At 43.2% G+C, this 12,003-nt stretch overlaps 1 protein-coding gene across 1 annotated transcript in view; it reads left to right on the top strand.

Moving 5' to 3' along the window:
• Positions 1-3,163, top strand: part of LOC141170093 (armadillo repeat-containing protein 1-like) — a 60,030-nt gene extending 56,867 nt beyond the window's left edge. The window contains exons 5-6 of the mRNA XM_073655140.1: positions 2,712-2,788; positions 3,086-3,163. Of these exons, the coding sequence (XP_073511241.1) occupies positions 2,712-2,788; positions 3,086-3,163 (155 nt within the window). The remainder of the gene's footprint in view (positions 1-2,711; positions 2,789-3,085) is intronic.
• The last annotated feature ends 8,840 nt before the right edge of the window (positions 3,164-12,003 follow it).

Raw genomic sequence — 12,003 nt, 5'->3', positions numbered from 1 at the left:
ACTATGTGCCCCAGGTACTGAACCTTCCGTGTGAGCAAGTGGCACTTGGAAGGCTTTAGTTTCATCCCATACCGGGACAATGCTTCAAATACCTCCACCAGGTGCTTCAGATGGTCTTCATACGTCTTTGAGTACACGATAACGTCATCCAGGTATAGCAGCACTGTCTCGAAATTCCGGTGTCCTAAGCAACACTCCATCAACCTCTGGAACGTTCCAGGGGCGTTGCAGAGTTCAAACGGCATACTGTTGAACTCGCATAATCCCATAGAGGTGGTGAAGGCTGTCTTCTCCCGGTCTTCCTCAGCAACAGAGACTTGCCAATACCCACTAGTGAGATCCAATGTGGAAAAGTAATTGGCAGATTTTAGTGCAGCCAGGGATTCCTCTATACAGGGCAAAGGGTATGCATCTTTATGTGTTATTCGATTAATTTGCCTGTAATCTACACACATCCTCATGCTACCATCCTTCTTCCTGACCAGGACCAGGGGAGCTGCCCAGGGGCTACAGCTATCCCTTACTACCCCTGCCCTTTTCATGTCATGCAACATTTCTTTCGCTTTCTGGTAATGCGCTGGTGGTATGGGTCTGTAATGCTCCTTGATGGGTGGCTGATTACCTGTGGGTAGGTGGTGTTGTACCCCTTTGACCCTTCCAAAATCAATTGAGTGTTTACTAAACACCTGTTCATATTCCTGAACCACCCTGTAGACACCGTGTTTTTGATGGACAGGAGTGGCGTCAGTTCCAACATGGAGCTGCTGACACCATTCCTCCAGCTGAGCTTTGGAGTCATTGTCCTCCACCGTGTCTGGTGGGGTCAAGGGTTCCACTGTGTGTATAGCATCATTATTCACAGTATACAATCTGGCAACAGTGGCGTATCGTGGCAATTTGACTTCTTCCTCCCCCCCATAGTTTAGGAGGCGTACGGGCACCCTTCCATTGTGCACATCAACTACCCCTCTAGCAGTTAGGTCTGTGTTCTGAGTTAACGGGCTCTACTACCGCCTGGTAGTTCTGTCCCCTGAGGCCTATTGCTGCCCTACACCAAATCAGCATTTCACTTAGCGGGGGAATCACAGTGGGTATTGGGTCTGTCACCCGTACAATACCAATTCCACCACCTGTTAGTTTTACCTGTTGCTGGTACAGGAGGGCTCAAATTTCTTTCTGGAGCACCTTCCTCTGCCCTGGTTTGGCAGTGTCAGCCATCTGTTGGAGTAAGAACAACACTTCTCCCAAACAATTACCAACAACATTTGTATCAAGTATCATATATAAGTCTGTATCGCCAGGGTTAGACTCTACTACAATCAGTCCTTGGTCCTTTAGTTCTGCTCTTCCCATCTTCACTGTCACGTCCTTAACCCCGACTAGGCTAAGAGGAAGGCCATTGGAGGCATACACAGAGAGGTTTGGGTTTGGCGGGTGGAGTTAATCTATGGACCAGTACCTTTTGTAAAGGACATCAAGTATGTTGGTTACCTGTGATGCGGTGTCCAGTAGGGCAGGTGTTGCGATGCTGTCCAGCACAATGGACAGGAAAGGTCTTCCTCCCACGAACCGGTTGTACCAGCTTGATGGGCCTGGTCGGTCTACTCCTGGGTGTCGGCCCTCGGCCCCAGGGTTTGCCCGTTTAAAGGACAGGTCCATGCGGGGTGGCCTGCCTTGTGGCAACAGTAGCAGACGAATTCTCTTGGAGGGCGACGTTGATCGTTGGTCCTCCCACGGGGTGGTGTTGTCCTCCTTCTTCTCCTCATCCAGAGGACATCCTCAGGGCTGTCGGCGAGTAGGATCCTTACATCCGTCTCGGGCTCTGTCTGTAGCTGCAGGGCACTCAGGACAGTGGTCAGAGTTTTACTTAGCTGACGCACTTCAGAGCGCAGACTGTCCAGCTCGCTAGGGATGCAGGTGAGAGGGGGCCAGGTCGGATCAGGGGGAATGACGGACATGCACACAGGAGATTCACTTTGTACCTTTACTGGTGTAAATAAAAGGTACGGTCCAGGGTACTCGGTAGGAAGGGTGCACTTCTGGACTCTCCCCAGTGAGCGGGTATAAGGCCTCCTGGTCTGTTTCTTCCTCTCTCTAAGCTCCTGGCCAGCCTGAAACTGGGCCTAGCTTCTATGCTGTTTCACTCTCTCACCTGTTGGCTTGGTAGTAGGACTTTCTTCTGGCTACCACGATCCCTGGACGCTGGGGCCTTCGTGGTTCCTAGTCCTGTCAATGGATTTAGCGTCAGGTCGACCAGTACTTGTAGTCCTCCTGGTATTCCGGTAATCCCTACTGGGTGTAGAGGACCCTGTAGGCGCGGACCCGGTGTCAAGTTTGTATTCTGGGGTGAGCCTATGATGCTCCTCTGCCCCCTTATCACTTCTCTCTGCTTTGCCTCCGGCCACACTCGGGGCCCCCTCAGGCTTCAGCACGTGCTGTAGGCCTTGGCTTGCCTCAGCACAGCAGCCAGCGTGCTGCTTCTTCACTGATCTCCTAGCGTCAGCACACTCTGACTACCTAACTCCACCCTCCAGTATATATATCCCTAACAGGGCTCCCTCTGGTGGTATGAGGTGGAATGGTGGAGGTGTCTGTATGTATTGAGGGCCTCTTGAGGAGAAGTCCGTCCATGCGCCCTTTTGGGTCCTGTGGTACCTGTGAACAGCAGGGTGCCACAAATGTACATGGATTACACAATTGTTCTTGTTCACAATGTTTAACCTCGGCAATCGCAGAAACAAAAGTTCTGAAGGCACAGCAGGTGATCAAGAATGACTATGGTAAAGAGGTACGCTCAAACACATTTTTAGCTGATGGTTTGGTATCTAAAACAGTTAGGCTTGGGCTAGCCAGCAACTCTGCTCACATAGCCAAAGACATTTGTGCAACTTACTGTTGTGCTGTTTTAGAGATGTGGTTTGACTGACAAAAGCCACAGGCAGGTTGCCATAAAATCGCATGTGACTTCTGCTTTAGTTCATTTGCTTGGTCTGGTACCTGGACACCGAAAGAACCTGTTGCTCTAGTAAAACCAGAGTGAGTGTTCCCATGTGTGATCACTGTCTTCTGTGCTCCATTTGCGTAGGTTTATGTACCGCTGCTAACTACGAACAATCAAGTGGAAAAGAGCCAGTGCTTGTCAGACTATTTGCTGGAAGAGTAAAGTCCTCAGAAAGATCTAGAAAAAGCTCTAGGTCATCCAGCAGCAAAGGATGAGATCCAAGGAAGCTGGTTATTATTTATTGGTGACGTACAGGAAACGTTCAGCTGTGTTACTACCCGGAGAACTGTGTACATATCGTCCTATATGTATTTTATATGTGATCTCCTTACAGATGAACAGAACACTAGAAGTTTCCTTATCTTTCCATTCATTTTTAACAAGAGACTACCTGAATCTGAGATACACAACAGGGTCCTCCTTAGTATTCTTATAGCTAGAAGATTCTTGGAAATTAGCAGTGGCATTCTGTAAGATTATTTTAAGAAAAAAAAAGTATGTTATCCATGTAGTGAGACTTCAGTCTAAAGTCACGTTCTCTTCGTGCTGTTATTAAAGTCATTAGACCCACAGACCAGTATTGTGCAAAAAAAATGTGCCCCTATTAAACTAGTATAAAACCACTTTAAGGATCTATGTTCATATTGTACATGATGCCATGGTCTCAGGTTAGCAATGTATTGCTCTTCTAGCACTTATTACTGTGCTGTGCATTCTGATGTCAGTTCTGTATGCATGTCTGTTCTCAGCATATTAATAAAATATTGGCATTGTTCATGTATGATTCATAATTTGGATTGGTGCATTTTGTTAGCGGTGGAACCCAAGTGTGTTACAGCTCATCAGAATAGAAATTTAATTGGAAGAACAGTGTTAAGACATTCAGCAGAAACCATTTCAATAGTAAATGGGGAAGAACTCTCAAAAATTCTCCATTAAATGTCACTTGCTTAACCCAGCAGGAAGTACGGCGGCGTCTAAAAACCACTAAAGTTGACAAATCCCCGGGCCCGGATGGGATACACCCGCGAGTACTGCAGGAATTAAGTAACGTCATAGATAGACCATTATTTTTAATCTTTAAAGATTCCATAATAACAGGGTCTGTACCACACGACTGGCGTATAGCAAATGTGGTGCCAATATTCAAAAAGGGGACAAAAACTGAACTTGGAAATTATAGGTCAGTAAGCTTAACCTCTACTGTGGGTAAAATCCTGGAGGGTTTCCTAAGAGATGCTATACTAGAGTATCTGAAGAAGAATAACCTCATGACCCAATATCAACATGGGTTTACAAGGGAACGTTCCTGTCAAACTAATCTGATCAGTTTTTATGAGGAGGCAAGTTCTGGACTGGACCAAGGAAATGCAGTGGATGTTGTGTATATGGACTTTTCAAAAGCTTTTGATACGGTTCCACACAAAAGGTTGATACATAAAATGAGAACAACGGGGATAGGGGAAAATATATGTATGTGGGTTAAGAATTGGCTCAGTGATAGGAAACAAAGGGTAGTTATTAATGGAACACACTCAGACTGGGCCTCAGTTAACAGTGGGGTACCACAGGGGTCAGTATTGGGGCCCCTTCTTTTTAACATATTTATTAATGACCTTGTAGGGGGCATACAGAGTAATATTTCAATATTTGCAGATGACACTAAACTCTGCAGGGTAATCAATACAGAGGAGGACAATTTTATATTACAGGAGGATATATGTAAACTAGAAGCTTGGGCTGATAAATGGCAAATGAGCTTTAATGGGGATAAATGTAAGGTAATGCACTTGGGCAGAGGAAATAAAATGTATAATTATATGCTTAATTGTAAAACACTGGGCAAAACTGTCACTGAAAAAGACCTGGGTGTATTGGTGGACGACAAGCTCACGTTTAGTGGCCAGTGTCAGGCAGCTGCTGCAAAGGCAAATAAAATAATGGGAGGCATTAAAAAAGGCATAGATGCTCATGAGGAGAACATAATTTTACCTCTATACAAGTCATTAGTGCGACCACACTTAGAATATTGTGTACAGTTTTGGTCTCCGGTGTATAAGAAAGACATAGCTGAACTAGAGAGGGCGCAGAGAAGAGCGACCAAGGTTATTTGAGGACTGGGGGGTCTGCAATACCAAGACAGGTTGTTACACTTGGGGTTATTTAGTGTGGAAAAAAGAAGGCTTAGAGGTGATCTTATTACTATGTACAAGTATATGAGGGGACAGTACAAAGACCTTTCTACTGATCTTTTTACTCTGAGGCCAGAGACGGGGACAAGGGGGCATCTTCTACGTCTGGAGGAAAGAAGTTTTAATCATAATCATAGATGGGGATTCTTTACTGTAAGAGCAGTGAGACTATGGAACTCTCTGCCACATGATGTTGTAATGAGTGATTCACTATTAAAATTTAAGAAGGGCATGGATGCCTTTCTTGAAAAGTATAATATTACAGGTTATATATACTAGATTCCTTGATAGGGCGTTGATCCAGAGAACTAGTCTGATTGTCGTATGGAGTCGGGAAGGAATTTTTTTCCCCAATGCGGAGTTTAGTGTTTGCCACATGTTTTTTTTGCCTTCCTCTGGATCAACATGTTAGGCTATGGGTTGAACTAGATGGACTTAGTCTTCCTTCAACCTTAAAAACTATGTTACCATGTTACTATGTATACTATGTAAAATTGGTGCAGAATAAAGGGAAACAATTTTGGAGGAGATGTAGATTCTTAAGAGCTGGTTATTTTCTAAACTGGTCAAGATAACAACCTAATATAGGTCCTAGAAGGATTTTATGAGCTACACCCATGCGGCAGCTGGAGTGGTGTAGAAGCATGACAGCTCAAACAGTAGAAATCTCCTCTGAAGAGATAAATCGTGTTACTATAAGCTAGTCTGATGGACGAATCCTGGCGCACATCACATACTTAAACCTTTTACTGGCTACTGTCAAATTTGAGAGACTAGGTATAATATGATTTGGGTACTTTTCAGGGTTTGGGCTGGACTCCCTTTATTTCCAGTGAAAGGTACAGTTGCATTTTACAGAATTTTCAATACAAGTTTGAAGATGTCTGAAGCTTTGTGCCAAAACCAAGGTCCAAAATGACATAGATTGAGGTCAAGGCTTTGTGCAGGCAACTCAAATTCCTGTACTCAAAACTTATCAATCAACTAAGTGAAGCATTGGCACAGCACCGACAAACCAAAACATCCCATCAGTCATCAGCGCCTGACCTCACAAATGGTGTATTGGCCACAAATTTCCATAGTCACTTTACCATCTTGTAGAAAGCCTTCACAGACAATGGAGGCTGTTATAGCTGCAAAAAAAAGAAGCCAACTACAGGTGTATCTCAATCAATTTATAATCAAAGTATTGTCTGATCTCATCAGACAGTACTCACAAAGGTGAACACCACCAAAAGGGAAAAGAAAGGGAAAAGAAGGGAAAAGGGTGTGAGTAAAAGTGAAATTCTTTATTAAATAATAATATTAAAACCTAGTAAATCATACATCCCATTAGGGATGTATAATGGATCATGATTATATAAATGGAGTCATGATCCACTAAATTCCCTGATCAGTTCCCTGATAACCTCTGTACAAGGGCCCATTACACTTATATCTACTAGACCTGCCACACTTTTGATGTCACCTTATATAATATGGGGAGTGTATCCAATGGGCTAGAATAATTTTTTACTATTGAATTCACACTGGCCATATGAGCCTTTATTTAATAAAATCTCTCCTGGCTGAGGATACTAGTACAATTCAGCACACTTTTGATATAATCTATGGCATCTATTTTGTAAGCATAAACCCAGCCATCAATTATAAGGGACATTGGCTAGGGGCTTATTTTACTAATAATTTGATTTACTGTCTGACTCTATCAGAAATTTAGTGGATCATGACGCCATTTATATAATCATGATCCATTATAATGATTTACTAGCTTTTAATATTAATATTTAATGAAGAATTTCACTTTTACTCACACCCCTTTCCCTTCTTTTCTCTTTCCTATTTGTTCATTTTTTTTCTCAATAAATTTAGAATATCAACAAAAAGTTAATTTATTTCAGTTCTTAAATGAAAAAAAAGTGAAACTCATATACCATATAAAGCAGGGGTGGGCAATTCATTTTCCCGAGGGGCCACATAAGACTGATGGTTGTGGAGGGCCGAACCAATAGGCTGAAATTAATTTTGCTCCATATTGATATCAATATATTAATTATAATTATTAGATTAATATTAATTGCATGACTTAATATTGAGCAGAAGTACGCTGACATCCCATTACATACCGTTTGAACACGAATACAACCCCTTCTATATACCGTATGAGCCCCATAGCCTCCCCACGTCCAGCAACAGACCCTCATAGCCTGCCCATGTCCTGCAGCAGACCCCCCATAGCCTGCCCATGTCCTGCCAAACATTCCATACACATTAAAAAAACACATATTCACCTTGCTCCCATTCCCCCGGTGCTGTGCCTCTCCTCCTGCAATGATGTCATCGCGTCAGCTGCTTCACACGCTGATTGGCGGGGGAAGGGGCTGGAGGCCCCTCCTATACCAATGCACTCAGCGGTGCGCACATGAAGACACGGTCAGGCGGCGGTGACAGCAGGGGGCAGGTATGGTGCGGTCCATGGGCCACTGCTTTAGTCCTTAAGCTCTCTCAGTCTGCGGGCCGGACTGAACAGCCAGATGTGGCCCGCGGGCTGCACTTTGCCCAGGTCTGATATAGAGTCATTACAAACAGTGATCTATTTCAAGTGTTTTTCTGTTAATGTTGATTATGGCTTACAGCCAATGAAAACACAAGTCATCTCAATAAATTAAAATAATTAACAAAAACACCTGCAAAGGCTTCCTAAGCATCTAAAAAGGTCCCTTAGTCTGTTTTAGTAGGCTCCACAATCATGGCGAAGACTGCTGACTTGACATGTCCAGAAGGCAGTCATTGACACACTCCACAAGGTCCCAGAGTTCCAATATTCATTTGGAAATCAAGGTCCCAGAGTCTGGAGGAAGAGTGGAGAGGTACACAATCCAAGCTGCTTGAGGTCTAGTGTGAAGTTTCCACAAACTGTTTAATCAAGACCAAAGTCAGCGCAGCCGTCTACGAAGAAATTTTAGAGCACTTCATGCTTCCCTCTGCCGACAAGCTTTTTGGAGATGGAACTTTCATTCTCCAGCAGGACTTGGCACCTGTCCAAACTGCCTAAAGTACCAATACCTGGTTTAAAAACAACAGTATCACAGTGCTTGATTGGCCTTCAAACTCGTCTGACCTTAACCCCATAGAGAATCTATGGGGTAATGTCAAGAGGAAGATGAGACACCAGACCCAAAAATGAAGATGAGCTGAAGGCTGCTATCAAAGCAACCTGGGTTTCCATAACACCTCAGCAGTGCCACAGGCTGATCGCCTCCATGCCACGCTGCATTGATGCAAAAGAAGCCGCGACCAAGTATTGAGTGCATTTACTGAACATACATTTCAGTAGGCCAACATTTCGGATTTTAAAATCATTTTTCAAGCTCTTGTTATAAAGTATTCTAATTTACTGAGATAATGACTTTTGTGTTTTCATTGGCTGTAAGCCATAATCATCAACATTAACAGAAATAAACTCTTGAAATAGCTCACTCTGTTTGTAAAGACTCTATATAATGAGTTTCACTTTTTGCATTGAAGAACTGAAATAAATTAACTTTTTGATATTCTAATTTAGTGAGATGCACCTGTGTGTATTAACTTTTATTACCTTTTGACTATATGAAGTAGAAGATGATGGTGGCAGGTCCTTCAGAGTGGGTGGGGGGCTGATTTTTCTCGCACCTTTAATCCATTAAAAAGCTGTGCTATTAACCCGCTAAATGTCATTTTCATGTTAAGACATTTTTCGAGTTTTGGAAAACCTTTTGTCCAGTGTCTGCAGTCTGTTAAAAAGCCTGTCCTTTACTCGCCTTTCTCTGACTCCCCGCATTGAAGCTCCACTGTTGATCTCGGTCAACTCGAGGCGGATTCGCTGTGCTCAGTTGACTGCTGTGCTGTTGGCGTGATGTCAGCATTGTAGACAATAACAAACACCGAGAGCAGTGTCGGAGATTTATTTAGTATTTTTTAAACTGCAGCTGTGGAGTAGGTTTTTAAGAAGCAAAAACGTCTTTTTTTAAAGTGACTCTGTCAACACAGCATGACTGTTCAAACGAAGTAGAGGCGCTTGCTGTACCCTTGGCGTGGCCAATCAGTTCAGTGCACCTTTTCACCTGCTCCTCTATCTTCATCCTTCTCTGGATTTATGATGCCAGAGTTGTGAATCAAAGAACATGAGGCTGGATATTGATAGAAAACAAGCAGGTGGGAAGGTGTATTTAAATGTTTGGCTCCGCCTTGTAGCACTGAGCTGCAGGATTTAGTTTGGACAGTCATTCTGTGCTGACAGTCTGTTTAACCCCTTAAGCCCCGCGGGTGGTTTGCACGTTAATGACCGGGCCAATTTTTACAATTCTGACCTCTGTCACTTTATCAGGTAATTACTCTGGAACGCTTCAACGGATCCCCCTGATTCTGAGATTGTTTTTTCGTGACATATTGTACTTCATTATTGTGGAAAAATTTCTTCGATATCACTTGCGTTTATTTGTGAAAAAAACGGAAATTTGGCGAAAATTTTGAAAATTTTGCAATTTTCAAAATTTGAATTTTTAAGCCCTGAAATCAGAGCGATATGTCACACAAAAGAGTTAATAAATAACATTTCCCACATGTCTACTTTACATCAGCACAATTTTGGAACCAAAATTTTTTTTGTTAGGGAGCTATAAGGGTTAAAAGTTGACCAGCGATTTCTCATTTTTCCAGCAAAATTTACAAAACCATTTTTTTAGGGACCACATCACATTTGAAGTCACTTGGAGAGGTCTTTATGACAGAAAATACCCAAAAGTGACACCATTCTAAAAACTGCACCCCTCAAGGTGCTCAAAACCACATTCAAGAACTTTATTAACCCTTCAGGTGCTTCATAGGAATTTTTTGAATGTGGAAGAAAAAAATGAACATTTAACTTTTTTCACAAAAATGTTACTTTAGACCCAATTTTTTTTATTTTCACAGGGGTAACAAGAAAAAATGGACCGCAAAATTTGTTGTGCAATTTCCCCTGGGCACGCAGATACCCAATATTTGGGGAAGAAACACTGTTTGGGCGCACTGTAGGGCTCGGAAGGGAAGGAGTGCCATTTGACTTTTTGATTGTAAAATTTGCTTGAATAATTAGCGGACACCATGTTGAGTTTGGAAAGCCCCTCTGTGCCCAAACTTTGGAGCTCCCACACAAGTGACCCCATTTTGGAAACTAGACCCCCCAAGGCACCTTTCTAGATGCATAGTGAGCACTTGGAACCCCCAGGTGCTTCACAAATTGATTCGTAATAATGAAAAAGTGAAAAAAAAAACACTTTTTCATTTTTACGAATCAATTTGTGAAGCACCTAGGGGTTCCAAGTGCTCACTATGAATCTAGTTAGGTGCCTTGGGGGGTCTAGTTTCCAAAATAGGGTCACTTGTGGGGGAGCTCCAATGTTTGGGCACACAGGGACTCTCTAAATGCAACATGGTATCCGCTAACAAATTGAATGGAAAATCGGCTCAAATTGTTAGCGGACACCACATTGCGTTTGGAGAGCCCCTCTGTGCCCAAACTTTGGAGCTCCCCCACAAGTGACCCCATTTTGGAAACTAGACCCCCCAAGGCACCTTTCTAGATGCATAGTGAGCACTTGGAACCCCCAGGTGCTTCACAAATTGATTCGTAATAATGAAAAAGTGAAAAAAAAAACACTTTTTCATTTTTATGAATCAATTTGTGAAGCACCTGGGGTTCCAAGTGCTCACTATTCATCTAGATAGGTGCCTTGGGGGGTCTAGTTTCCAAAATGGGTTTACTTGTGGGGGAGCTCCAATGTTTGGGCACACAGGGACTCTCCAAATGCAACATGATATCCGCTAACAATTTGAGCCGACAATTTGTTAGCGGATATCATGTTGCATTTGGAGAGTCCCTGTGTGCCCAAACATTGGAGCTCCCCCACAAGTGACCCCATTTTGGAAACTAGACCCCCCAAGGCACCTATCTAGATTCATAGTGAGCACTTGGAACCCCAGGTGCTTCAAAAATTGATTCATAAAAATGAAAAAGTGTTTTTTTTTTCACTTTTTCATTATTACGAATCAATTTGTGAAGCACCTGGGGGTTCCAAGTGCTCACTATGCATCTAGAAAGGTGCCTTGGGGGGTCTAGTTTCCAAAATGGGGTCACTTGTGGGGGAGCTCCAAAGTTTGGGCACAGAGGGGCTCTCCAAACGCAATGTGGTGTCCGCTAACAATTTGAGCCGATTTTCCATTCAATTTGTTAGCGGATACCATGTTGCATTTAGAGAGTCCCTGCGTGCCCAAACATTGGAGCTCCCCCACAAGTGACCCCATTTTGGAAACTAGACCACCCAAGGCACCTATCTAGATTCATAGTGAGCACTTGGAACCCCAGGTGCTTCACAAATTGATTCATAAAAATGAAAAAGTGTTTTTTTTTTCACTTTTTCATTTTTACGAATCAATTTGTGAAGCACCTGGGGATTCCATGTGCTCACTATGCATCTAGATAGGTGCCTTCGGGGGTCTAGTTTCCAAAATGGGGTCACTTGTGGGGGAGCTCCAATGTTTGGGCACACAGGGGCTCTCCAAACGCAACATGGCGTCCGCTAACAATTTGAGCCGATTTTCCATTCAATTTGTTAGCGGACACCATGTCGCGTTTGGAGAGCCCGTGATGTGCCTAAACAGTGGAGCTCCCCCACAAGTGTCCAAACTATACCCCTCAAGGATTTTATTAAGGTGTATAGTGAACATTTTGAACCCAGAGGTACGGCACAGAATTTGTTTACATTAGGTCATCATATTGAATAAGTTGTC

This window comes from Phyllobates terribilis, unplaced genomic scaffold (assembly GCF_046119375.1).
Source record: "Phyllobates terribilis strain yellow unplaced genomic scaffold, ASM4611937v1 Scaffold_1__5_contigs__length_1240528914, whole genome shotgun sequence".
NCBI classification, from domain to species: Eukaryota; Metazoa; Chordata; class Amphibia; order Anura; family Dendrobatidae; genus Phyllobates; species Phyllobates terribilis.
This window is presented reverse-complemented; position numbering and strand designations above follow the sequence as displayed.